This window comes from Pseudochaenichthys georgianus, chromosome 14 (genome assembly GCF_902827115.2).
Source record: "Pseudochaenichthys georgianus chromosome 14, fPseGeo1.2, whole genome shotgun sequence".
Taxonomy (NCBI): Eukaryota; Metazoa; Chordata; class Actinopteri; order Perciformes; family Channichthyidae; genus Pseudochaenichthys; species Pseudochaenichthys georgianus.
The window spans coordinates 19,804,778-19,832,608 of NC_047516.1; the positions used below are offsets into that span (position 1 = coordinate 19,804,778).

A 27,831-nucleotide genomic window follows, 5' to 3' on the forward strand; every position below is an offset into this window, starting at 1 on the left:
TACAGTTGCTTTGCTTCTTTTTATTCATTTCTTTACGTCTCCAATGTACAGTAGTGTTATTGGAAGATAAGATGACAAAAGGCACAAATTCACAATAAGAGAAAGAAAAACAAGTTAACAGGAGTGAAGGAGAGCGTTAGAGAGAGAAGAGATAGAGATTTAAAAACAGTTCAGGATTGTGGAATCATTTGGTTTCATATTCTGATTATAAATCCAGGAATCTAACGACAGATATTGTCTCTGTTAAACCATTTTCTCGCACAAACTTATATGACGTCTCGTAGGCTCTTAAAAATGGACCTTATGTCACTATCAGTTTTCAAACAACCACAACTAAGTGTCTTGTTCTCTTTTGAGCTATAACTCCAACCCTCAAGCATCCGGTGATCTTAAAATGCAGAATGACTATCTTTCCACCTCCATCACAAACCACAGGAGGGAAACATCTAAATTGCACAAGCTCTCACACCATCAGCTAATTTTGTGGATCAATGAACTGACCCAAGCTGCCGTTATATGTTCCTTTTCAGTGAGAGAAGTAGTTCAGAGACTGACAACAGAGGTACAACAACACCCAGAACGAAAATATATATCCATACACTGTCCTGCCAATGAGATGTGCGCTCTGTGAGGAAAGAACAACGTGAGAAGGAGAGGGAATAGTGAGGGGTTTTTCAACTTTTTTTTTCTCCAATTACAAACAGCAGCTTTTCACTGTCTCTGCTTTGCTGGAGCGTGATAAAATCTGCAGTAAAATCATCTCAATCTTTATTTCTACAGCTGACAGTATTCCACAATTTCTTATCAGCACTAAAGTTTAGCAACGATATCTCTACATTTCATCGCAAAAATATCTCTCAGAGCAACTTGTTCAATGGATGTAATTAGAGGATCAAGTGGCGAGAGGGTGTGCTGTAGGTCTGGCAGGACAGTCTGATCTATATATATATATTTATATATATGTGTTCATCTACATGACTTTATTTACTATTTACAAAGTCAATACATACAGTACATCCACAAATCTCCATGGTTCAGTTGGTAGCCCCATCACAGGCAGTGAGTGACTTGCTCGATGGACACTGAGAGGTGGAAGGGGAGGACGACGAGGAGCAGTGTTTTCTTTCAAGAGGAGGCAACAGACAATCCTACGCAGGGAGAGGTTTAAAGACTTAATCAGGCTGATTATCAATTCTTCTTCTTGATTTTCTCCATTCTGAACTGTAGAGAATGTGAACGACTGTAGAGTTGGTACAGACCAGGGCCGTTTCTCAATGTCGAGTATACCCGCTGCAGAGCCACTATTTCAAGTATACTACGTCATCGAAATAGTGGCTCTGCAGCAGGTTTACTCGACATTGAGAAACGGCCCAGTAATACAGTGATAAACAAATGATTAGCCTAATAAAGACATTTTTGGGAAAGTTTTGTTTTGATAATTGTCAAATAATGTCAAATGTATTGATAATTAGAGCCCAATGTCAACAATCACGAAATGGCCTTGCGGGGGAAGGGACTTTGAATAATTGCCAACAAGAAGCTCTTCAAATAAAATACTCATATTGGTATGCATTTAATCAGGAAAGAAAATACTTTTTAATGTATATGAATATGTTATAATACAATTTAACACAAACTGAATGTAAAAAACGGTTGATATTAAAATTATAAAAGCAAAAATATCTACTCTTTAATGATCTAAATGTATTGATTGCAATTGAAATAATTCAGTATTATGGATTTTACATCATCTGTTGCTTTCTCTTTAAAGTGCCCACACTGTCATAAGATCAATGGTAAAAGATGAAAACAAAAACAGATGACAAAGAGGAGGCCAAACAGACGTCAACAACAGGAAGAAGGTTAGTGCCTGCTGTTATCACTCCTCTAGCTCCGTTACATCCTCCCTTCTTCACCCAGCCAGCATCAGATCCCATAAAGACACGCTACTGTACATCACTCATGTACTCTCATGCATAAACTGAAACACCACACTATCACATGTAACAGGCTTCAGATTCCAGCAGGAGAAAAAAAAAACCTGCCTCATCCAAAGAGAAACAATAAATCCAGCATTTATTTAATTATTCACCAATCACTTAACCATCCCTGACTTTCAGCATCGGCTCAGTTTACTAAAACCGTGCTCAAGATGGGAAAAACCAGTAAGATTATATTTGCGGTGATAAAAGGAGAGACCAACGTTTCATGGTAGTTATTGCTATCGCTGGATAAGACCATTTATCCATTGGAGGTTACAGAATGGATGACAGGGCATGAACTCACATCAAGTTTAACTTTCAGAAAACAATGTATCTATCTACAGCAAGCAGGAGGAGCTGTTTTTCATAATGTTAAAAACACAGCCATGATATCGAGTTTAGAAACTACAAGGTTTGGAAATCTGTTGAAAAATACTAATTTACTTTGCTGAGTAAAACATTTGACTCCTATCCCTGTATACTCTCTCTGTGTGTGTGTGTGTGTGTGTGTGTGTGTGTGTGTGTGTGTGTGTGTGTGTGTGTGTGTGTGTGTGCATTACTGCATGCGAGAATTACTGCATTTTCTGTTTGCACAGCCTGATGAAACTAAAGAGCTAGGAATGACCTAATGAGATAAAAAAATTAAAAAACATGGCAGGAAAACCTTGATGACCATACGACGCTACACAACAGCAAACCCACAAACTCACAAAGCAGCAGAAAAGCCAACGAATGCCTCAACATATTACAGGAGATATTAGGTCAGGAGTAAAGCAGAGGCTACATAACACTCTCGGCACAATAACAACTTTGCAGCTGCAGTTGGTGGACTTTGCAAATTGATTTGGACAACAAAAGGAAACACTGCATGACACACATGTAGAGATGGAGGTGTTATGAAAACGCCTCCCCCATCGAATAAAGAAAGAAAATCACAGGATCAGAACTCAACAATGAGCACAGCTTGGTCTGGAAAAACTAAACATCCTCAGACAAACTTACAGACAAATCCTTTTAAAAACCCTGTTCATATATATTATATTTATATATATATATATATATTTCAATACAATTATTCAACTCCCCTATATACGGCATACTGTACATATACACCATTGGGATATTTAAAGTAGATACAAATCCTAAATTGCAGAGATAAATGACACTATTTCCTCTGTAGCTTAGAACAGTTTAGTGACAGAGAAAGAGAGAGGAAGGACTGTAGGATCTATAGTGTCGCTACTGGAGGCCTCGGCAGGAAATAAGATGGGGACACTGGATGGAAAAACTAAAAAGAGGTGGATAGGACTCAAGGGAGGTGGGATGGGTTGGAGGAGATCATCTGAAAACTGGGAGTTCACTGGGTCCAGGTCCCTGAAAACCAGAGTGTACAGCGGGAGGGGAGTGTGGGGGGGGGTTGGACCGGCCGGTCAGGTGTTGTGGCAGTTGGAATATTAAGAGGTAGTGAATCCGCTGGTGTCTGGGTAGTCCGGTCTGAAACACATAGAAACAGGTAAGAATATAAACAAGAGACACCGTCTACTGTCTGAGGTGAATAAATAATTGATAATCGATTAATCATTACAAAAGAAAATCTAGATTTTAATCATTATATGATACGATTCAATGACAGTCAATGCAATAACAACATCAGTACATATAGTCATGTTGAAGAGGCCTTTATTTTGAAATTCCCATGGCGTGTCTGTGTGGCACCTTTCTCCTGAACGTTTAAAACATTTGAGTCGCTTATTGTTTGTGTTGATATAAATGTAACTTATTGTGCTAATTTGGCATATGATATGGTCTCATATCACTTGCAGGCCTGTCAGTTGAATCCAATTAAACAAAATGTGGCAGGCTGGGAAGATACATCTTTTAATTGTCATCCCTAATATACAGACAGTCCAATACATATTCAGATACAAAGAGATGACGCACAAAACATTTTAAATTCCTCTCACCTGATGAGCAGCAGCATTCACGGTCCGACACAACCTCAGTCCTCTAGAGCCACCATCCCTTTCACTGGGTCCTTCACTCTCATCTGACGCACACAGAACAAACGACAGGTCACGTTCATATTCAAACATGAGCATGTCTTCAGAGTGGGTCCTGTTTTAGGACTCTATCTTTGAATACGTTTTTATTATATAAATTAACATTTAAGTTCACCTCATCTAGCTCCTTGCGTGTCTCCTCCTCCATGCGACGAATGTCTTCCATGTTCAAGTCGATCCACTTGTCGATCCAGCAAAACAGCTGACGGTGGAAATTAGTGAACAAACGCTTCTCCTGCTGTGAAATAACACAAAAGGGAGAAAGAGAAAGTCATCTGGTTGTTTTAAAATCCTAATGATACAATCAGGCAGACTTTTCAGATGTTCAATTTCCTCCCTGCTTTACCCTGTTTATCCACTGGAGGCTGGTGTAGCCCCATTTGTATCTGCATCATCATGGGTAGTACTTTTCCACCATAACCTCAAGCTAAGATGTGACACACTGTATGTACTGTATGCTGTATGCGAGACGCTATGGCGCACAGACACAGTCCCTCCTCAGTAGCTGACATTGACCCGTGGCTGTTTGGATGTCATAATCAACTAAAAGTGATAAACTGGTGTGAGCCACAGCTAAAAACAAACCTTTTGAATAAAGCTCTCCACTTTGTTTTGCAGGCCCCACCACTTGAATTTGACAGTGACCAGTTTGTAGGCACACATGTGCGGGCAGTCTGTCTTCTTAGGAAGTTCCTTCTACAAATGCACACATAAAACACAAAGAATTTTTTTAAATGTTAACAAAGATTACATAGCCAAAGGAGTAGTAAGTACAACAATATACATTGACAACACATGTCTGCCGTAGTAAGTTGATCCCTATTTAGCAGCGTTGCGTTGCTTGTGCATGAAATAATATAGGCTCAATCTTTTGAATTCAGGTTTGGCTTTAATCTTCTGTATTCAGGGCAGTAACCACGATTTCAGAAATACTAAGGTGTTGAATTCCCATAATACCATGACCTTAGTGTGATCAAAATTAAATATGGCCCTGCTTCCTTATGGTAAAATGTGTGTCTTGTATTAGGCATTAGCACTCACTAAATAATTGCTCAGACATAAGTATCTGTGCACATCAATATATAACACATAATGTGGTTGGAGTTCTATATTTATCTTTTTTTTCAGTTAATAAAGTCACAGCAAGAAGCTGTACCTTCCAGTCTGGTCCTAGAGGGCCTCGTCCCGTCTTCACTGACTTGTACCTACAAGGATCCTCCTCTGGCTTGTAGTCCTGGAGAGATGCAAGAACAACTCAAATGAACAACATGGATAAGAAGGCGACGCAAAAAGTCGGATTTTAAGCAAAAGGTTTTACCTTCGGCTCCACTTGGGTCCTGTCAGCGATATCAAGATAGACTACATCCACCTTCTTCCAGGTTTCTGGATCCAAACCATGAACCTGAAAGAGAAGCATAGAGAATTAATTTTTTCGAAAGTCCATAAGGAGTAGAAAGTAAAAATATACATGGGCAAAACATTTATCTGGTCATTAGTGGATTCCTATTTGGAAGTTTTGCAGGCTCACTTTTCTTTTTTACATAATTATATTTATTTAAACAGAGCACTGTCCAAATGAATATGGGAACCTTTAATTAGGGGCTTGTTTCAGTACATCCTGCACAAGAATTCATAAAGACATTTTTAACTAGATGACAAGTAAACAGACTGAAGCAGTGGGACATGTTTTTATTAAACTTCTAGCATTAGAGGAAATGAATAAGAAACAAAAAAACTTCCCATACAAAGTGTGAGATACAGTATGATTTTAAAAAAGGACTAGTGGTGTAACATTTGCATTTTTCTTTGCCTTGTGAAAGTCTTTTAAAAAAACACCATAAAAATTCGTCATGCATGCACCATCCATCCATCTTCTCCCGCTTATCCGTGGTCGGGTCGCGGGGGTAGCAGTTCCAGCAGAGAGCCCCAAACGTTCCTTTCCCTCATCAACCAGCTCTGACTGGGGGATCCCAAGGCGCTCCCAGGCCAGCGAAGAGATATAATCCCTCCACCTGGTCCTAGGTCTACCCCTTGGTCTCTTCCCAGCTGGACGTGCCTGGAACACCTCCCTAGGGAGGCGCCCAGGTGCATGCACCATCAAGCTTATTATGGTCTTTAATAATTACATTTTCGAGATGTCCCGTGTCCGGTTTGTGCCATGTCTCAATCTTAATCAGGAAGTTCTCTTTCATATACTCGTTCTGCAGAGAAAAGAGAAACACACATGAGTAACAAGGAACAGTAATTCTGTAATGTAAGCAACACAGACACTCTGTCTGACGATCCTGCTGCTGCTCTGTCAGTGACATGGATCAGATTTCTATCTCAACTTTCAGGTTAATTTGGTCCCTCTACAGGATTCAATGTTCGCTTTGTGTCGACATAGTTGATATCTGTAAGTGTAAAGAAAAATACTTACAGTGATAACTGCAGAGCCAGATGAAGGAAAGCACAGGAAAAAACAGAAAGACAAAATATTTGAGTGGACGAACATATGAGAAATATAATAGCATTGGACAATTTACGGAGGTCGAGGGAAATTCATCAGCAGCAATGTAAGTGTTGTGTGTGTTCACAACTGTATTCACACATTACATTGCAATGAGTAAGTGAATTAATGTATTGACAGAACTCAAACCCCCAATATATCAAAAATGTAAGCTTTCAGTATATATCGTGGGGATGGTGGTATTGAAAATCACTCTAGATTTAAATAATTGGTGCGATGCAATAGCAGAAGTGTGTGCTACCTGTGCGACAGTATGGGTATGCGTTCCAGGCTTTTTCGTGGATGTTGAGAGCTGAAGCTGGAGCCAACATTCTGACGAACGACGGCACTTTACTGCGGGACAGAGAGAACAGATCAAGGTAAATATATTGTTTTGTACACTTATTGAACAATACCTGAATCAGGAATTGATTTGCAGGTACAAAGCATAGTTCAACTGCAGCTGTGTGTTCAAATGTTAAACTTAGATGTTGAACATGGTAAATGTTATACCTGCAGAAGTCATTGTGAGTAGTTAGCATGCTAACGTTAACATGTAACTTACTGTCCTAATGCTAAGCTAACCTGGCTGCTGCTGGTAAACAGAATAAAGTGGTAACAACCTTTTCTTCAAACGCAAAAAAACGCATTTCCCAAAATGTCCAACTATTCCTTTAAAAGCTTAGTTGCCTGGAGTCAACTTGGGGGAGCTGAGAAATGTCTAAATGAATGGGGGCCAAGCGATGCCTCTAGAGAGATGAAATAGTCTTCCAGAGTGAACTTTTGGGACAATTTGCTTACCTCTGCAAATGATAGATTTTGTGTGTGTACTGTCCCTTTTCTCCATCTTTCTCGTAGGGCTCATTTTTGAGCACCTCCACTCCTTCTCCTCCACCTGTCTCATTCTTACTGGCCTCAGCCACAGAGTACAGCTGGCCGACCTGGTACTGGAAAACAGAGAAAGACAGGTTGAACTGAGACAGAAAGTGTGTTCGAAGGGAGCAATAAGAAGCTGTTTCCTTCGTCGTGTATTATCCTGTAGATGGTTAAGCTTTCTCTGTCACACATTTGTATTTAATCTAATCTTTTTCAATCTAAAGGGTGGATTACTTTTACCTCTGATCCTTTAGCTGATCTCCACACTCTCCTTTCCTTGGCACTGAATCCTCGTAATCTATTTTTTTGTCTTATTGACCCGTCACTTTTTGTTGTTGCACCAAGCTTGTTACCTCCTTCCCAAATTGTACACTTTCTCTCACTTTCATCCCTCTCCAATTCTCATTCTCCATGCTCCTGGTCCCGAGTGTGCACGCCAGCGTTTAGACGCAAGACAATGGCTCCTTTCAATATCTTAATCACTTCTAATCCACCATGTAACCCCTGAACAAAGCTGGACCAGAGGGCAGACAAACGTACATCACAAACATGAAACCGTTGGATTTTCACAGGAGAGATTACATTTGGCTTTCTGTTCTATTGTACTTTAAAATCTAACCATGATAATATTATAGACTATGCACATCCCCAGCGAAAACCTACAATCTAGGAGCAAGAGTGGATTTGACATCGAACATTTACATTAAAGGATCCATGTCATGCTTTTCCGGTTATTACCCGTTCCCTTGTGTGTTATGAAGATTTTTCTGCATGTAAACGGTCTGCAGAGTCAAACACCCTCAAAGTACACCCTGTAGCGAGTAAAACTCTAACACAGAAAATACCTGTCTATAGGCGCATTCACACCGCAGTACTTTTCCCACAAAGGTTCATGAGAACTCTTTTGTCGCGTTCACACCAAAAAGAGCCGGTACTAAAATTAGTTCATGAGAACCTTTTTACCCCCTTTTCGTGGGAGAAAAAGGTTCCTATGTCTGATTGGCTGGGCGGAATGCAAACCACGCCCTGTAAAACTCCCAAAAAGTTTTGTGAAGCCGCCATTTTATTATCCTCGCATTAGCATTATTAGCATTAGCATTAGCCCAGCGCAGAAACGCAGAGAGACTAACTTATGGCAACACAAAATAAAACATGGGAGCGGTGGAGATGATGAGGTGTCAGCGTTCTGGCGATTTACTCGGAAGGCTTCAGTAGAAGCTGCTGGGACTCCCAGCAGCTTCTACTGAAGCCAGTCCCCAACTCCGGGGACTTCCGGCCGGGGACTTTGGGCGGCAGTATATGCCGTGAAGTGGTTTGCGGCCTGCCAGTAAACCCAAAGCAGAAGAAGAAGAAGTGACGTCAGCGGCTTCATTTGCCTAATCCACCCCCAGGGACTTATTCCGGTGTGAACGCGATCTGTACTTAGTTCATAAGAACTAAAGAGTTCTCATGAACTAAGTTCTCATGAACCTTTGTGGGAAAAGTACTGCGGTGTGAATGCGCCTTATGCTGCCCAGAACGTCTCGTTGGAGATTTCTCTTTTTCCATTGTTTGCTTCCTGGGTTCTGTGACGTGTGAATACCCAAATCAACAACAAATGACCGGATTGGCCCAAATGGACCAATCCGCGGAGCACCTCACACACCAGGATCCCTTGGCTAACTAACAGGCAGTCCCATTGACTTGCATAGAGCTCCCTGAACGCTGGTAATAGATGAGTTGGGATTGCGGAGCAATGCTCTCCGCAGACCCATTCTCACAGCGTTCTAAACCTTTTTCTTACTCAATATCAAGCCACACTTATTGTTTTTACTTCGGCTGCGAGTGTTTGGGCGTGCTCAGGATGAGTTTCGCTTGTTCTCGCTGTATCGCCGACCCGGAAACCACACCAGTAAGCCAGCTCACTGAGCGCAACATCCCGACCAATCAGAGCACACTGGGCTTACAGGGAGGGGGCAGGAGCTCCAACAAGCCGTTTAGGACAGAGAGTGAATACACGTACTATACAGAGATGCTGTATGAGAAACCAATGTGATTTTGGAAAATTGCACAATTTAAATCTATTCTAGTAGACCTCAACAATGGAAATATGATCAGTAGAAATGGCCATGACATGGGACCTTTAAGTTAAAGACTCATTAGTCATGTTGAAGAAACACAATAAGTGTAAGGAACAGTTTCTTGTAGATTTTCTTTACATCGCCCAAATCACAACTAAGTTCGACAGATGTTCTCTATAAAAAGACCAGTTATGAATGAATTTCCTCAAAACTGAGAAATAAAAAAGGGAGTTGGTGTATAAAGTTTAAACATTTTCAAATCTCCTCGTTTATCTTTTATGTGGCTTCGGGAAAGACACAAATAAATTGGTTCAAATCAAACCAGTTTAAACTAAGTCCTGTGGATGTAATGATACTATATGTGGACAGGTGAAGTTGCTGTTCATAATCACATTATATATGCTTCCGTTAGGCAATATTATAAGGAATCATTCTGTAAACTTTCATTGTTATGCGGATGATACTCAACTATATTTATCAATCAAGCCTGATGAAATTAATCATCTAAATAAAATTCAAGACTGCCTTAAGGACTTAAAAACGTGGATGACCTTAAACTTTTTGATGTTAAACACGAACAAAACTGAAGTTATTGTACTTGGCCCGAAGAATCTACGAAACAAATTATCTAAAGATATACTAACTATGGATGGCATTAATTTGGCCTCCAGTGAGACTGTAAGGAATCTTGATGTTATATGATCAGGATTTATCCTTTAACGCCCACATAAAATCAATTTCAAGGACCGCCTACTTCCATCTACGTAACATTGCAAAAACCAGGCATATCTTGCCTCAAAACGATGCAGAGAAACTAGTCCATGCATTTGTTACTTCTAGGCTGGATTATTGTAACTCTTTCTTATCAGGGTGTACCAAGAAGTCAGTCAAGTCGCTTCAGCTGATTCAAAATGCTGCAGCTTGTGTACTAACCAGAGTTAGGAAAAGGGACCACATTACTCCTGTTCTGGCTGCCTTACACTGGCTCCCTATAGAACACAGGATATCATTTAAAATTCTTCTTCTCGCCTACAAAGCCCTTAATGGGCAGGCGCCATCTTATCTTAAAGAACTCATTATACCCTACTGTCCTACTAGGGCATTGCGTTCCAATAATGCAGGGCTGTTGGTTGTTCCGAGAGTCTCTAAAAGTACAATGGGAGCCAGAGCCTTTTCTTATCAAGCTCCACATTTGTGGAGTCAGCTTCCAGTTTGTGTTCGGGCGGCAGACACCCTATCCGTTTTTAAGAGTGCGCTTAAGACCTTGCTTTTTGATAAAGCTTATAGTTAGGGCTGATTAGATTCAGCCCCTAGTTTTGCTGATATAGGCTTAGTTTGTCGGGGGACATCTTACTTCTTCCCTCTCTCTGTCTATACCTGTGTACTCTCATGTTCCGATTAACCCAGCTTCCCCAAATGTCTTTCTTTTTGGTGTCTATATACACCGGGATCTGGAGTCATGGATGATCCTGCGGTCCTGTGTCCTGGATCTTGAGTCCTGGATGGATATCCTCGTGGATTCAACTTCCTATTATACACGCATGCATTTCCAAACATTTGGACTACCTATGTTGCAAATGTATTATCTTTTCAATTTACACACGGCATCTATTGCACGTCTGTCCGTCCTGGGAGAGGGATCCCTCCTCTGTTGCTCTCCCTGAGGTTTCTCCCAGTTTTCCCTTTAAACTGTGGGTTTTCTCCGGAAGTTTTTCCTTGTACGATGTGAGGGTCTAAGGACAGAGGGTGTCGTATTGTCATACTGATATTCTGTACACACTGTGAAGACCACTGAGACAAATGTAACATTTGTGATATTGGGCTATATAAATAAAGATTGATTGATTGATTGATTGATTGATTGATTGAACTTGCTCGATCTTCATTTATTGCGTTGGATTGTTTGAATTTAGAAAGAAATCTAAAATAACTTTACATGAATATTTTGGATTGCCGATTGTTTTCCTATTCAACTCCTCTGTAGCTACAATATTTACTCGAGATTTGCAAGTGTTTTAGATGTCGGTAATTCTAGATAAATCACTATTGACTTCTATATTTCAATTAGGGGTTACTGAATTGCGACCTGATCCTAGATGCATGTGCACTGGGCAGGATGCTTACACTTCAATAGTCCCATCCTTTATTAAATGGCAACTGCTCGCTGTGTTCAGAGCAACAGTGACGGACAGTTACTGTATCTTAGGTCTCTTGGATAAAAGGCCACCTTTCAAAGACAGCTCATTTTGGCCATGACCTTTTGACCCTTTGTTTGCATTTTAAAGGTTACTCCTCCACAGCAACATCAATGAAAGATAAACACGGTGATATGTGGACAGGTGAAGCTGCTGACGCTGAAAAGACCAGAACTGTGCCAACTGGTTTAAATGACCTTTGCATAATGTGAACACTGAGAGGTAAAAGGCCTCTGAATTGAATGACTAGAACAGAGAGACTGTTGCTCAAAGTCAGCTGCAGACATCGCCACTGCCAAATAAACAAAAGGGGTGTAGTAACAGCAGAGCCTCTTGGGTCACGGTGTTGGACAAACATAATTCAACCTTGCCTTGTGAGGTGAGTGCTTATTCCGTTATACAAGAACTTCTCTGTTTGGTGAAAAAATAAATAGAGATCTGATAAAGCTCCCGGGAGGAAGTTCACACACAGGAAATTAAATTTGGAATACTTTCCAAGGGTTTTCAACAGCCGGAAGAGCCCTGTTACATGTAGCGTAATCCAAACAAAACCTTTCTTCAAAGATAATAATCTGTAGTCATTCCTAGTGAAGATACAACTGCTTCTTCAATGAATCAGATTTAAATCAGTGAATGTTTTGAAAAGAAAGAAAATCAAATCCATAATAAATTGAACAAAACACCCCAATTGTGATTTTGCAGCAAATAACTGAAGGCCGCTGCTTCAGAGCATGTAGCGAGGGAAACGGAGAATAAGAAGCTCTGGAGGGACAGAGGACTGAGGGGTCAGAAGTGGTTCATGATACAGGGGACGTTTCTCAACTGTATTCAGGCTTCTCAGCACACATTTAAGTCTAATACATCTCTTAGGTATGTTTTCAAGCCTCTCATCATGTCATAGCATGCTGACTGTCACACAACCTCAGGCCTCCTGCCTTCTTATGTAGAGACATGATTAGGATAAAGGCTACAAACACACAAAGTTAATGAGAATAACATGAGTGGCTCAACAGACTGCTTGAGGACATGGAAGTACAAGACACAAAATGTATTTGCTGCAGTTGCTGTGTCTCCTGCAAACCGGTTGTTGTGTCTTTTTTTTAACATTTATATTTTATCAAACATTTTCAAAGACAAAAACATACGGACAAGGACATGGCTGACACACATCACAAATAGGACAGGACAATAACATGAAGGGTGGGGGGGTAGGGGAATTTCAGTGTCAGTTACATTTTATGTATGCATATGGCGTTGTATTTATACACGATTTGCTTCATAATATAGATATACTTCATTGTTTCCTCATTATTATTATAAAACAAAAATGTATAATGGATAAATAAATAGATAAATTGTCAAATAAATAAATATATATATATATATATCTCTCTCTTCCTTTTCTGATTAATTCACCTATTCATCCATTTCCCATTTAATTTCACTTCATTATTATTACCATTCTTTTTCTGTTTCTTCATAGCTTATTTCTCTTTATTTATTAATATTATTATAATTAGTATATTTATTATTGGCAGCCAAGATGGTTTGAGTCCAGAGGCCTGTACTACGAAGCCGGATTTTCGCTTAGCGAGCTAACTTCAGGGAAATCTCTGGGTTGTAACCTGGTTCTGGTCTGTCTTGCAGTAGGCGGGATCCTGGAAGGTTGCCAAAGGACCTGTGAAGGATCCCACACGGGCAACGTTTTGCAACCCATGTTGTGTACTTTGTTTTGGTGCTAATAAACGCCTTTGTTCAACCCAAACCCTGCTCTTTCCGTCCCTCTTTGAACCCTGTGTGAGCGGAGAGGCTCACAGTATCATATATTTCCTTATCTGAGTCAGCTTCTTGAGCCGTATCTGGCCGTGCAACACTCAGTGTCACATACTGTATGCAGAAGTATTATTTTAAGCAACACATTAAGTTGACGAAACACTCGAGTCAAATGTAATTAAAGTCAGATCCACCCAGGGCCGTCCCTCCCTACAGAAGATCACGTAGACTGCGTGGGGCCTCACCTCGCGGAGGGGGCCTCATCTTGCGGAGGGGGCCTCACCTCGCGGAGGGGGCCTCATCTTGCGGAGGGGGCCTCATCATGCGGAGGGGGCCTCACCTGAGTACCTATGCGTTTATGCGGCGCAATTAGTGTGGCGCGGCATGGTTTCGCCACTGCGAGGCTCCAGTAGCTCCCCGTCCCCCGTCGACGCTCGCGAAACAGAGGGCCTCATCATCTAACTTTGCGTGGGGCCTCAAGGATCCACTCGTGTCTAACGGCCCGTCTACACTACAGGCATCGAAAAATGCTTTTAACGCTTCGCCCATTCATTTGAATGGGGTGACGTAGAAGATTTTGAATCTTCGCCGAACTGCATTGTGGGGAGCATGGCATGGCTTTGCAAGCATCGTGAGCATCAAAAGTTGAGCAATGTTCAACTTTTGATGCTCCCGATGCTTTCGAAGCTGGCATCAGCCAATCAAATCCCGTTTATGCAAATCCCGCCAGTACAAGCGCTAGCCAATCAAACCGCGTGCAAGCTGGGAGAGCCAGACTGCAGTTCATTTCCTCATATTCCAAACGAGAAATTACGGTAGCAAATCACCCGGTTCTTTACGACCAGAACTATTTACCGGGATACAAACCGGAGGAACCAGGCATGGAGGGAGGTGGCAGAGACAGTGGGTGAAACTGGTAGGTTTTTGCCTGTTTGGGGATTTTATATCCAGTTTACTTCGTTTTAACATTGCTATTGCTTTGTATGTCGGGGGCGGGAAATTCATGTGATTGGTTGTTGGTCGCGTTGCTCGCAAAAAATCGCCAAGCTTCAGACACTCCCAGTATCAAGTTTTTTTGGTGCCTGTAGTGTAGACGGGCCATTAGACGGGGCAGTGATATCACAAACCTGTTAATGTACGCATTCAAATACTTTTTTTTTTACCAGCTGTATTCACCTTGCAGGTGCAGCTCTGTGGCTTTTATCCTGGATAAAGTGTTTAAGTCATGGATGTTTAAAGTCTTCATAATTTGTCTAATAATATAGTTCACTTTTCATTCAGGAAGTATGACGCTGCGCTGTCAGTGCGCTTCTCCATGTTTGTGATTGGTCAAATGTTGCTAACCCCGCCCCTTTTATGTGAATGTGCACATAACTAGATAGGGCAAAGCTGGCTTGAGTTAACGAGTTGATAACCAGTGTCGTAGGACCGCTTAGTGAGAGCGCGTTTGTTTTGGATTAGGTAAACCGGGTAACTCAAACATATCCAGGTTATGTTGAAGCCCTTATCTTATCCCAAAGCCTGTTGTCTGGCTTAACCAAATATAACAGGGAGCAAGCAGCTTCTTCCATACTTAAGATGTTTAGGAAGTCCTCCAGCCATCTATTTAAATTGAAGCAGTTTGGGCTTTCTGACTTTCCAGTTCATAAGAACAAGGCGTTTAGTTGAAAGGGCTATAAGTTTACTTGCAAATGTTGATGTTATGCCATTGAGCAAGCATGTAGCTGGATTAAGAGTATGTCTATGTTCGGGATCTCAGCGAGTGTATCTCCAACTACGTCCCATAGAGATTTTACAGCCGGGCAGGACCAAAGAAAATGTAAAAGGGTACCCACTTCCGCACAACCATGAAGAATGTTTGATCTATCCTTTTGAGTCTACAGGGTGTGATGTATGCTCTGTGAAGGATTTGTAATTGTATTACTCTAAACCGGACACACTTGGAGATTGATGTTGAGTTCGCCCAGATTCTGTCCCACTCAACTGGGGTAAGGGTGATGCCTAAATCCTGCTCCCATCTTTTCTGTGTCTGCAGATTAGTATTGGCGGTGGAGGTGAGGAGAAGTTTATATATACCTGAAATCATTCCAGCCAATCCCAGTTAGCTTTTTGTCGGTGTCGCTCCATAACCCCATACTATAGGGAATCCGGCATTATATGAGATAATATAAGTATAAATGTGTCGGTTGTCGTGTTTTTGAGAACTCACGGTTGCTGACTTCTCATAATTCAAGCCGTTTATGGTGTGTAATAGGAGATAAGGTCCTTGTTGGCTAGAGGAGTCAATATTTAGTTGTCGTATATAAACAGCACGAGTCAAAAGTCACCACTGAAAGTCAATTACTCTCATGCAATGCATAAATATGAGGGCAACAGCGAGAGGGGTTGCAGAGGGAGTCATGGAAGTAGTTTCAGGTTACTTATTTAAGATTCAGGCCTGGAGAGAAGAGCAACGTGTGGAAATTAGGATAGCAGGGGACACAGAGGGAAAAGGGGACAAAGACAGTGAAAGAAGCATCTATAAAATGATGAAGAGTTTTTCTTCACTGCTGCCTTTTTTCTATGCAATGTTTGCGAGTTAGTGCAAAATTAGGTCTAAAATAAGATAACTTTTGAAAATGTTAAGCATAGGAATAAACACATTTAAGTTGAAAGGCCATTTAAAAAATAACAGCTATAGTGATGGCAGGCCCTTCTATATATCAACCAGAGAATCAGATAACAAAACCTGAGCCTTAAGCAATGTCCACACACACACACACACACACACACACACACACACACACACACACACACACACACACACACACACACACACACACACACACACACACACACACACACACACACACACACACACACACACACACACACACACACACACACACACACACACACACACACACACACACACACACACACACACACACACACACACACACACACACACACACACACACACACACACACACACACACACACACACACACACACACACACACACACACACACACAACTTACCTCTTCCACAGAGATAGGAAGAATCACTCGACTGGAAGAGAAGGAAAGAGGAGGGACGTTACTCAAAGTCAAACTGTAACAATCTCAGACTAATTCCTTTCGAAACAGTGACGAAAACATGACATTAAGATACATATTAGCCTAAAAAAAAGGGATTGGAATTCTTCAATCCCTTTACACCTCTGGATTTAAAGGTTCAAATAAAAAAAATTCCTGTGGTCTCACTGTGTTTTTATGGCTTAACAGCTGTGCTACTTAATTAGTTATTTGCAGTATAATTCGACATGAATCATTATTTAATTTGATAATAATAATAAACTGTATATGTTAACAAGATAAGCCTGCAGAGATCCTGTGAGTGACATGGTGAGAAAATGGACCCACGCTTTTATCCATTCAGCTCCCCACAAGTCTGGACACTAATTATCTGTCATGAAGCTGTCTCTGAAGACTCGTCAGCTGAGCTGGAGAAAGCCCAAGGGAAATGTAATGAGGAAATATAAAAGCTTTACCAACACTACCTGACAATCAAACAGCAATGTTCCTTATTGGAGGAATTTAACCTCTCACAAAGGAAATACTTTCCACAATGTTTTTGTAGTATAAATGATAAGGCTACTTATCTATTTTTTACACGACACGGTTGGAGAGCAGAGTACATAGGACCCACATGTAGAAGACAGTTTCTTTAAATCAAATGTCTTTATTGGCAAAACAAGCCAAAGCAAAACACTGAAAAATATACTCTCTCTGACAATAAACAGCCAAACATCATCAAGGATTTGACAACAACTGAAAGGCAAACAGAACTTAAACACCAGCAAGAATAAGACAAGACACAGGTGGGGAGGGAGGAAAAACGATAGTTACGGCTGTAACTACGGTTCTATGAGTCCCGGATGACCGCCAGAGGCGGTGCTTTAGCACTGGATATGTCCATCGCGCGCATGCGCAGCTCGAGTACCAATAACAACAAAGTCACCTGTGACCCACGTGACACCGGCTATATCAGCCGGTATTGTCAGAGGATCTGTTCCCCGAATCTTCTCGCGAGCACACAAGAATTCTGAGTGACAGGGAACTCTGGCGGTCATCCGGGACTCATAGAACCGTAGTTACAGCCGTAACTATCGTTCTATTTCGTCCCTACTGACCGACAGAGGCGGTGCTTTAGCACTGGATGACCTATACCAACAATGTCATGAAGAATCCAAGCCCTTGCTCACCACTGGAAGCAGCGGAGCTCGGCAAAAGGACCACGCCCAAAGAATGGGGAGTGGCGACATTGACCTGATGACAACTGGAGAATGTGCCAGAAGACGCCCACGACGCCGCGGCGCAGATGGTCTCCAGGGGCACCCCTCTCAGGGCAGCCCAATATGTTGAGATGCTCCTTGTAGAGTGGCATCTCAGCCTGGTGGCAGGGGGCGGCCACTGGCCCCGTAAGCCTGTGAGATGGTATCGACAACCCAGTGGGGAAGCCACTGGTTAGAGGGCCTAACCTCCTTTGGTGCCGCCAGGGCAAACTCAAGAGTTGCTCCTCCTGCCGTATACAGGCAGTAGCCTTGATATACGCCCTTTGGGCACCCCCCGGGCACAGCAACTTCGATGTGCCGTACTCCTGAATGTCAAAGCGTGCCAGCTGGGCAGGCTGATTGAAGTGAGTTTGTGGAAGGACCCCGGGCGGGAATGCCACATTTGCCCAAAGGGCAACGCATGAGAGTCCCACCTCGGGCATGTATTGTTTATGGAGCGGACATGCAACTCCCCGACTCACTTCCCTGAGGCTATGGCAAGCAGAAATGCTGCCTTTGTGGGCAGCCACCTAAGCCCCACCTGGGCCAGGGGCTCGAAGGGAGGAGGTGATAGGGCATCCGGCAGCAAGGGCAGGTCCCAAGCCGGAGCCCTCGGGGTGCAAGGGGGACGCTGCCGTAAAGCCCCTCTCATAAAGAGGGACACCGACCTGTGGCACCCCGCCGTGGCGCCGTCGACCCGAACATGTTGGGCAGAATCGCAGCCACATAAATTCAGAGTGGAGTGAGAACGTCCACTATCTAGAAGGGACTGTTGTCTAAGCAACAATGTACATGCTGTCCCCAAGGAACACGCACATTCTTGCCCCCCAGTTGGGGTAGAAAGTGCGTGAGTGCAAGCTGCACGGCCCGAAGCTCTAGCACGTTGACCCGGCGCGCACTCTGCTGGGCAGACCACTGACCCTGAACGGTCCTGCCCTGCCGCACTGCACCCCACCCTGAGAGACATGCACCTATGGTGATGGTCTCCTGGTGCGGGAACACAGCCTTCACCGGCTACCTGCTGAACCGGAAGAGTAGAGCGGTGCTACTACTCGCCGAACAGAAAAAAGGGATGTAGCTACATCCGCATTACCGGTAGAGGGAGCGGGAGCGAGAGCACTGCCTTCACCTAGCTGGGTAAAATAAAGAAGCTAACAGTATACGCAAGACGTTAGCCGAGCGGCTGCTGCTAACGATCAAGCGAGATCAAGTCAAATAACACACATGTTTAAGACCAGATAACTCTAAAGAATAGAATAGCACAGAGCCGTAGTTACAGCAGTAACCATGGCCAGGGCTCACACGGCATCTAACCGTAGTTACAGTAGTAACTATGGCCAGTACTTACACGGCTTAGAACCGTAGTTACAGTCGTAACTCTGGCCAGTACTTGCACGGCTTGGATACTTACATAGCATAGAGCCGTAGTTACAGTAGTAACTCTGGCCAGTACTTGCACGGCTTGGAACCGTAGTTACAGTAGTAACTATGGCCAGTACTTACATGGTTTAGAACCGTAGTTACAGTAGTAACTATGGCCAGTACTTACACGGCATAGGGCCGTAGTTACAGTATTGCCTATGGCCAGTACGTGCACGGCTTGGAACCGTAGTTACAGTAGTAACTATGGCCAGTACTTACGGCTTAACCCCGTAGTTACAGTATTAACTATGGCCAGTACTTACACAGCTTGGAACCGTAGTTACAGTAGTAATTATGGCCAGTACTTACGGCTTAGAACCTTAGTTACAATAGTAACTGTGGCCGGTGCCTAAAAGTGTCAGCTAACGGCTGCCCACTAGACAATATAATATTGGGAGGATGAAATCCTCCTTAATGGCCATACATGCAGAGCACACGGCACACACAGTGAAGATTGTTCTCTGCATATCGTCCTAGTGCTAGGAGTCTAGTACTAGGAGCAGTAAATACCACGATATAGCGCTACTGCAACCATACCATGCGTTTACCGGGAGCAGCAGCGAGAGCACTGCCCTCACCGGCTGAGTTAAATAATTAAGCTTAACCGTACATGCAAGGTGTTAGCCAAGCGGCTGCTGCTAACAATCAAGCAACCAAGTCAGAACACAATGTTAAGACCAGATAATTAGCTTCTAAGAAAGAGAACAGCCCGCATAGAACCGTGTCTGGTTACAGTAGTAACCGCACATGCCGAGCACACAGCACCCGCCGTGAAGATGTTCTCTGCATATCATCCTAGTGCTAGGAGTCTAGTACTAGGAGCAGTAATACAACGAACTAGCGCTACTGCAATCAAACCCTATGCTACAGGGAGCGGGAGCACTGCCCTGAGTTAATAGTTAAGCTCAACAGCAAGGTGTTAGCCAAGCGGCTGCTGCTAACAATCAAGCGACCAAGTCAGAACACAAATGTTAAGACCAGATAATAGCTTCTAGAAAATAGAAAGTACTTACCTTACTTTCTGCATCTAAACGAAAAACGGGTTTAAAGTATGACACTCTTGGCTTTCCATACTAAATCGAATGAGGGACGCAGCCAAAGCTGGGACTCAAATGCTAATGATAGCTCGGGCACAACGCCACAAGCAGAACTTTCAAAAGAGCATAAGGGCAACTTTATGGGAGAGGAAGCGGGAACACTGTCGTCACCAGAAAGTCTAAGCCACAAACAATAAGACGGTAATCAGGACAACTTGGCTGGGAGTGGGTGTGGAAACACAGCCATCACCAGCAACAAGCTGACACAAACCTGTCTGTCGAGGCTCTGCACAGCCGGCGCAGCTCCTGGAGGACGCGTCTAACGACCCGTAGCCCCGACTGTCAGTCGCGAAGCTTCACGCGGCCAGCTGTTTGCAGAGAAATCCCTCCGATCAAACATTCAAACCTGAACGCTGTAGGCTACGAAAACGTAGCCACGGTACCCTCGCGCAGCGAGAAGATGAAAAAGGAACAGATCCTCTGACAATACCGGCTGATATAGCCGGTGTCACGTGGGTCACAGGTGACTTTGTTGTTATTGGTACTCGAGCTGCGCATGCGCGCGATGGACATATCCAGTGCTAAAGCACCGCCTCTGGCGGTCAGTAGGGACGAAATAGAACCACAGGAGCACCAGGTGAACACAATCAGGTAATCAAACAGGAGGGAAACACAGAGACAGGAAGTAACAAAACACAAAAGATAGGGGGTGAACACCTTTCAAAATAAAACAGAAAAAAAGACAGATCGCGAAACCCCAAAATAAAACACAGAAGAACACCGACAGATCGTGACCTAGACCAGACCTAGAATAATAAAAGAATAATAAGGATAATAATGTGGATTCAAAACTGAACAAAAAATCCCATTAGGTATGACATTTACATATTTCACTTGGTTGCTCTAACACTGAGTCATCAGGAGATAAAAGGTGATATATTATTTTCTATTCTGAGGAGAAGACGAGAAGATGCTTCACTGAAGCAGGAAAACAGTGAGACAAAATGCAAAAACTGAGCTAAGTTAAGGAAGGAACGTTTCTATTAAAGGTTATACCTATGAAGATATGATTTTGAATATGCTATCATTATTTATATCGACATAAGGGGCACAAATATCATATTTTTTACATCTCTGTATTAGGGTGTGATACCAAAAAAGGTTATTATTATTCAACTAGCCTAAATAGAGCTAAATGTTACAGTTACCTGCAATGTCTTAAAGATACATGTATTAGAAACGTTTTTTTTAATGATCCGATGATTCAGTTAAATTACTGACGGATAAAGGGAGGTTAATGTGTTAATGTTTCATGTAATGTATATGTGAAATGTTATCTTAAATGTAAGCTAATGTAATGTTCCTGACGCATGGTATACATTACAAACAGTTATGAAAAGGGTTGTTTAGCTTGGTCACAATTTGACAAATATATAATAATGGGGATAGAAACAGGCTGCTATAAGTTATTGATGTTGAGGGAGTGGGTTACTCAAAATAAGAAGGACTCAAATGGTAACTTTATCTCTGCCTATTAATTGCCATTCCCAGTACTGCACACACACATACAGTATCAACATGTGAGGAAAGACTACATGAAACAGCTGCTGAATACAGCAATGCCTTCTGTCTCTGACACGTGTGCACTTTGTACCACCTCACACACATACAGTGTGCAGTTTTGTTTATTGTTTTGTAACTTTGTGATGTATGCCCAAATTCAGATAATCCTGCGTCCCATTTGCCACAGAGTGTAAACTGGGTCTGAGTCGCAGCCAGACATTGGATGGGAAGCCAGATGCTGCAACCAAGGCAGAGACAGTCTGTCGTGTCAAATGGCAATATAGTTTTAAATACAGATCTCCCAAAATAAGTATTTTTATGTTGCTTAATTTGAGGTGAATGCTTCTAATTTGAAAAACACACTTGAATTTACGGTTAAATAAAACAAAGATGTAAGACACCTTAATGGTTTCTCTCTCTCTGTAAATCTCCTTGGTCTAAAGGTCTTGGCAGGAAGATCAGGTGTCTCTCTGTTGCTTCAGAAAACCCAACACCCGTTTTCTTTCCTGCATGGTTTGTCTTTTCATCTCATCCTTTCTTCAAGTAAATTCAATTTCCTTTATATAGCATAATATCACACATTTGCTTCAGGGGCATTAAAGAAAACGACACACTGTCTTTTACAAATCTCTCCAAGGTTAAGAAAACCTGTAATCTTTTGTTCTTATTCTCTTATTCTCTACATCACACTGAACAAGGTGCTGGCTAAGGTACCAATGTTCACCTGCAAAAGCTCATGATGGGGGGGCCAGGGGGGGGGGGGGGGGGCAGTGCCCCCCTAACACTGACAATTATTATTTATTTATTTTTTAAATGTATATTTTCTGGTACTCGGTTTGCCAAAAACCGCAGGATTTTGTTGCTGTAATGTGAGATTATGCAGACACCCTTATGTAAAGTAGAGATGTAACTGTTCATTGCCTGTATTTTTATATAAATATGGTGTTAGTGCAAACATTGCACTATAACTTAAGCTGAAGCTAACAGTAATAACTATAAGATCTATCTGAAATAAATAAGTGTACTGAAACAAATACCAATAACTGTATTGCATTGTTTGCACAATTACTTCATACTGTCTAGTTCTCTTTTTCGTCCTGCATTTATTGTGCCCCCCTCAGAAAATAACTGGCCCCCCAGTGGCCCCCCCAGTCAAATTGGTCTAGAACCGCCACTGAGCAGGAGTGATTTAGGTCAGTGGTTTAGGTGAGCAGTATGGAGTAAAAGAAACAGCCTGTCTGTACTACAGCAGCAAATGGGTCATCTCTATACCCCTGTGATACCATCTCAGTGTGTGTGTGTGTGTGTGTGTGTGTGTGTGTGTGTGTGTGTGTGTGTGTGTGTGTGTGTGTGTTCATGTTGAAGTTTCTCATGTGTCTGTGTGTTGACAGAATGTGTAAGTGCATTCAGCATGTCATCGTGACCACATTCATTTCAAGGCAGACTGCTGAGAGCCAGACTCCCTGTAATCACCTCAGATTGTCAGCCATGCCATCACTCTCACCCTGAGCTTAGACTATAGGGACATTCATTGATTGAAGTCTTATTGTGAGAAATCCAGAAAACTATAAGTGCTGATTGATGCACAGCCATTTATGTTCTGATCAGTTAAGCTGTTCTAGATCATTGTTATTTTTAGGTGCTGAAGCTGCCAGTAGCTCAACATGTGTGCCAATTTATGGTAGCATAGCTCTGACCTTGCCATAGAATTGCAATAAAACAATTATCATACATGCTTCTTAAAGATTCATGTATATATTTTAAATAATTTATAGAAAAGAGGGTGCAAAACCATCTGAAACTATACTGTAACACTTAAAACGTGGAGCAAACCACAGTGATTACTTTTGTACACAGGTGGGTTGCTCTGTAAGGCAAATTGACTATAGTGTACAGAGTGACAGCATGCATAAGAGCTTGAACATGAAGGAACTAACATCCCGTGTGAACTCGAAAACAATGAATAATATACGATTTTCTTTAGTTGCCGGCCAAACTCATCCCAGTTCATCTGCAATCCACCGGCCTGTCCCTTATACTAACCACCAGCTGACTGTGAGCAGGCCTCAGTCTGTTATCCTCACAGAACACTGAGGCCTGCACATGCAACGTGTTAAAGTAACGTGCTAAACTATTCCCAAATCTTTTCGTTTGCACGAACGACGCCGCTTCGTGTGCTATCCTGTCCCTTTGGCCCAGCTGTCAAATTCTCAGAAATGTCTTGACTGGTGCGTCAAAAACCTCGCCATTTGACATTTGTTTGCCAACCCTTTGCAACCACCTCCGCTGTATGCTACCTGCTCACTCCCACCTGTTCTCCACACCCAGGGATCCTAAACACTATCTCCATTCCTCCAGAGGTAAATGCCGGAATGCTCCATCAGTGGTTTCACCTTCACCGCGCATCAATAACATGGCCACAGCAGGCTCACGGGGATGGACGCTGGCACGGCACGGCGTGACTTATATCAGCCATTTCTCCCTCAGCTCCACTCCTCTAGAGCATCCGTCATTTTAGCACCCCAGCAAAGGACATTCATGTATCTGCTAAAGTAAAAGCCTCATGATTTCACGAGTGATGCAAAATGTGAAGGGCACAGCCTGCACCGGCTGCTGAGGCGACCACAGCCGCAGCTTCATCAATCTCTCGGTTTATTCGGTGAATGCATTATGGTGATGGGGTGTCATGCATGAAAAATGATGACGGACACGGAGTCCTACATATACGGTATGTCGATCACCCTGGCCTCTCTCTTGTAATTCCACTCTAGGGCAACTGGCCACAATGTCAGCGCTGCGAAACCATACGGATAAACGCACACACACACACACACACACACACACACACACACACACACACAAACACATGTACACACACACACTACTTACAATTCCTTTATGAGCATTTTTTTGGCGGTGCAGTATCTCCAAGAGGGGAGCAGCTCAATACAGGGTCTAGAAACAAGGGTCGATCCCTCCCTCCGTTAGTCTCTTGTATCTCCGCTTGCTTCTCTCCCACTTCTCCCCCTCTATGTCACTCTACCTCCACAGTCGCTTATTTCCCTCAGATTCACTTCCTGATCAGGACGCGGAGCGGCGTTGCTGTTGCGCGCAGTGGCCTTCTGCAGAGCAGACTGAGGGAAGGAGGGTCGCCAGGGGGTGCTGTGTGACTGTTGTGGTGGGTCTATAAACCACCCAATTGTATGTTCAGTTTCTCAGAGAATTATTTAAATGCTTGACAATACACATTCTGCTGATTATGAGACACCTTGTTATGACCATGTTTACAAAAACAACAACCAGACTTTGGAGAATAATTGACATCGTTTTGCCATTCTAACTTATAAAGCTATCACTACAATTAAAAGTGATCCCATGAATAAGGTAGCCTATATAATAATATAATTAATATATATTAATATTAATATAATAGCTTGATTGAACCCCAAAAGAACATTGCAGGAAAAAAAGTCTACTTATGTTTTACAAGAGTTTTAAAACAACAGCACCAACAATCTAAAAATAGATTTCAAAGCATGAATGAAGTATAATTATTCGACAAAGCAGAAGTCAAACACAAAATACACGAAATATATTTTTATTTTACATTTAAATGACAAACATCAGAAAAACCACCAACAATCACTACATGAAATAACATACTCTCTGAGTTTTGCTGGATCGTTTTTCTTCAGTGCTTCACCCTCTGCGTCATCATCACAGTCCCTCTGACGTAGCAGAATAGTTATTCGCCACCAGAGTATAAATGCTCGTGACACAGGGACCACCACCGCTGGCACAGACGCACGGTGCGTCATCTCTGTAAACCCTTCCAACAAAGTCCCTGCATCTAATGTGATTATCTTCCTCCAGAAATGCCCAAACCCACCCCTGTCCACTATAGATATCTGCCATTGATGTTTTACATACTCTACATTTCAAATACATGTATGACGTGGTGTTTCGTTAAAAAAAACGTGGAGCTCGTGCCGTCATCCTTAGACATCCACACAGGATTTTCTCGCTGCAGGTCCCTGACCACGATAGTCCACCACCTACGGGTCTGTAAAATTGTGTTGGCGCGTGATGTGATGACAGGGCATCACAGGTCCCTAATCCAGCCCCAAGTCCCGGAGATAGCGGGATGTGAGTGCGTGTGTGTGTGTGTGTGTGTGTGTGTGTGTGTGTGTGTGTGTGTGTGTGTGTGTGTGTGTGTGTGTGTGTGTGTGTGAGTCTAACATTATGTAACAGTGCACTGCTGCTGTATTTATAGCGCATCTGTATCCGTCTGCCAATATCCGCTTATCATTACTCTTCTCTTCTGGATAGGATGCTGACCTGTTACCTCCTGAAGTGTAGGCTACAATCCATCCATCCATCTATCTATCTGTCCATACCTATCTGCACGCTGCATGGAAAAGCAGCGTTTAGTTATGATGCTCCAAATATCTGGAACAAACTCCCAGAAACCTGCAGGTCCACTGCTACTACTTTAAAATCCAGACTAAAGACTTTTCTTTTTGCCGCTGCTTTTAATTGAACTATTCACATCTTAAACTGCACTGTAACTTTTATCCATGTATTTTTTCTTTTACTGTTTATTTTATTATCTTTTCTTTTTAATGACTGATTTTAAATGCCATTTTCTTAATGTTTTCCGTTTTTTTGTAAAGCACTTTGAATTGCCTTGTGTTGAAAGGGGCTATATAAATAGCCTTGCCTTGCCTTGCCTTGCCTTGCCTTGCCTTGCCTTGCCTTGCCTTGCCTTGCCTTGCCTTGCCTTGCCTTGCCTTGCCTTGCCTTGTCTTGCCTTGCCTTGCCTTGCCTTGCCTTGCCTTGCCTTGCCTTGCCTTGCCTTGCCTTGCCTTGCCTTGCCTTGCCTTGCCTTGCCTTGCCTTGCCTTGCCATAACGCTGCTCCACTACTGTCTGACTAGTGACTATATGGCAGTGGTCTCATGTTGCCCCTTTGAACTGTGTACCTGAACAAATCACAGGGGTCTGCCAGCCAGCCAGCCAACAGTTGCTTCACCATCAGCAGCAGCAGAAGCATCAGATCTCCAGGAGCCACAGTCCCTGATGTGTGTGTGACATTGTCAGATATATTCTCATGTGTGTAGGGGTATCAAATGATAACCATCTGCTGGAGTTTTTAGTGTCAAATGTCAGAACGGAGTGCTGGCAGGTCTGGTAAAACCAAATATAGTGAGAGTGTGCCGGGAACATCTGGTGGAAAAACTGCTCTGAATTACTCCAGTAATCTCACCTCTGAACAAGGTTCCTGCATGGGGACATGGAGACAGGAGACACCCTGTCCTTAAACACTGAGGTTCAAGCAAATTAGGATTTTTATATGTGGGGGATTTCTGGATAAACTTAACATCATGAAATGGTGGAATTATGCAGGAATGTGTTGATAACATAAATGAGTCTCAAGACAACATCATTGTCTATATTCCTACAGGTGTGGTTTAAATGTGTGGATAATTATTTTAATGTATATGTCAGTGTGACTAAAAAATACTGCTGTTTGTTTATCAAAAGTTGAAAAAACAATTCTGTTTTAAAAGTAAATAAGGCCTAAAAATAAGGCAAACATTTTTATTTATTCAATAGTGGTGGCTCACAATACTGGCCTCTGCTGGTTCGTAGCAGGAAGACCTACAAACTGAATCAGCAATTATCTTTTTCTTGAAGCTTTTTTTCTAAAATGTCCTATAAACTTGGCCTTCAAATACAGGCACAAATTGATCATTTTAAAAATCTAAAAGTGTCACTTGTAAAATCGGAATTTCAAATCAAAAGCTTAATTTGTTATAATATCAAGTTGCAACCTGATTTATGACTACCCAATTTAGCAGGCATTGTTTAGAATATTGTGTAAGGGGTAGTTTTAGAAGCAGAAAAACAATCATCTATAAAAAGGGTCCTGTAGATTAAAAAACAAACGAATCGCCCCAGGCCCTAGATTACTTTGTTAATAGCTTTTTCTGTGAACCGTTAAGAATATCACAGAAACAGCTTTGTATGGAAAGCAATGAAAAAAATAGAACAAAAAGGA

The 27,831-nt window shown here is 42.4% G+C and overlaps 1 protein-coding gene across 1 annotated transcript; it reads right to left on the minus strand.

The window, feature by feature from the left end:
* Window positions 1–24,891, minus strand: pitpnab (phosphatidylinositol transfer protein, alpha b). The gene is made up of 12 exons (XM_034099947.1): window positions 24,662–24,891; window positions 16,456–16,486; window positions 7,332–7,477; window positions 6,793–6,884; window positions 6,462–6,469; window positions 6,169–6,243; window positions 5,361–5,444; window positions 5,199–5,276; window positions 4,628–4,738; window positions 4,158–4,280; window positions 3,947–4,029; window positions 1–3,476 (listed from the first exon to the last, which is right to left on the minus strand). Exons 1-11 carry the CDS (start codon window positions 24,676–24,678, stop codon window positions 3,982–3,984), a joined length of 813 nt encoding a protein of 270 aa, XP_033955838.1. The 5' UTR covers window positions 24,679–24,891; the 3' UTR covers window positions 1–3,476; window positions 3,947–3,981.
* Window positions 24,892–27,831: the final 2,940 nt, after the last annotated feature.

Coding starts and splice junctions, on each gene's coding strand:
- pitpnab (XM_034099947.1), bottom strand. Junction 7,478..16,455: donor TTCCTATCTCTGTGGAAGAG/GTAAGTTGTGTG, acceptor TCTGTTTTCCAG/TACCAGGTCGGCCAGCTGTA. Junction 4,030..4,157: donor CACGCAAGGAGCTAGATGAG/GTGAACTTAAAT, acceptor TGTGTGCGTCAG/ATGAGAGTGAAGGACCCAGT.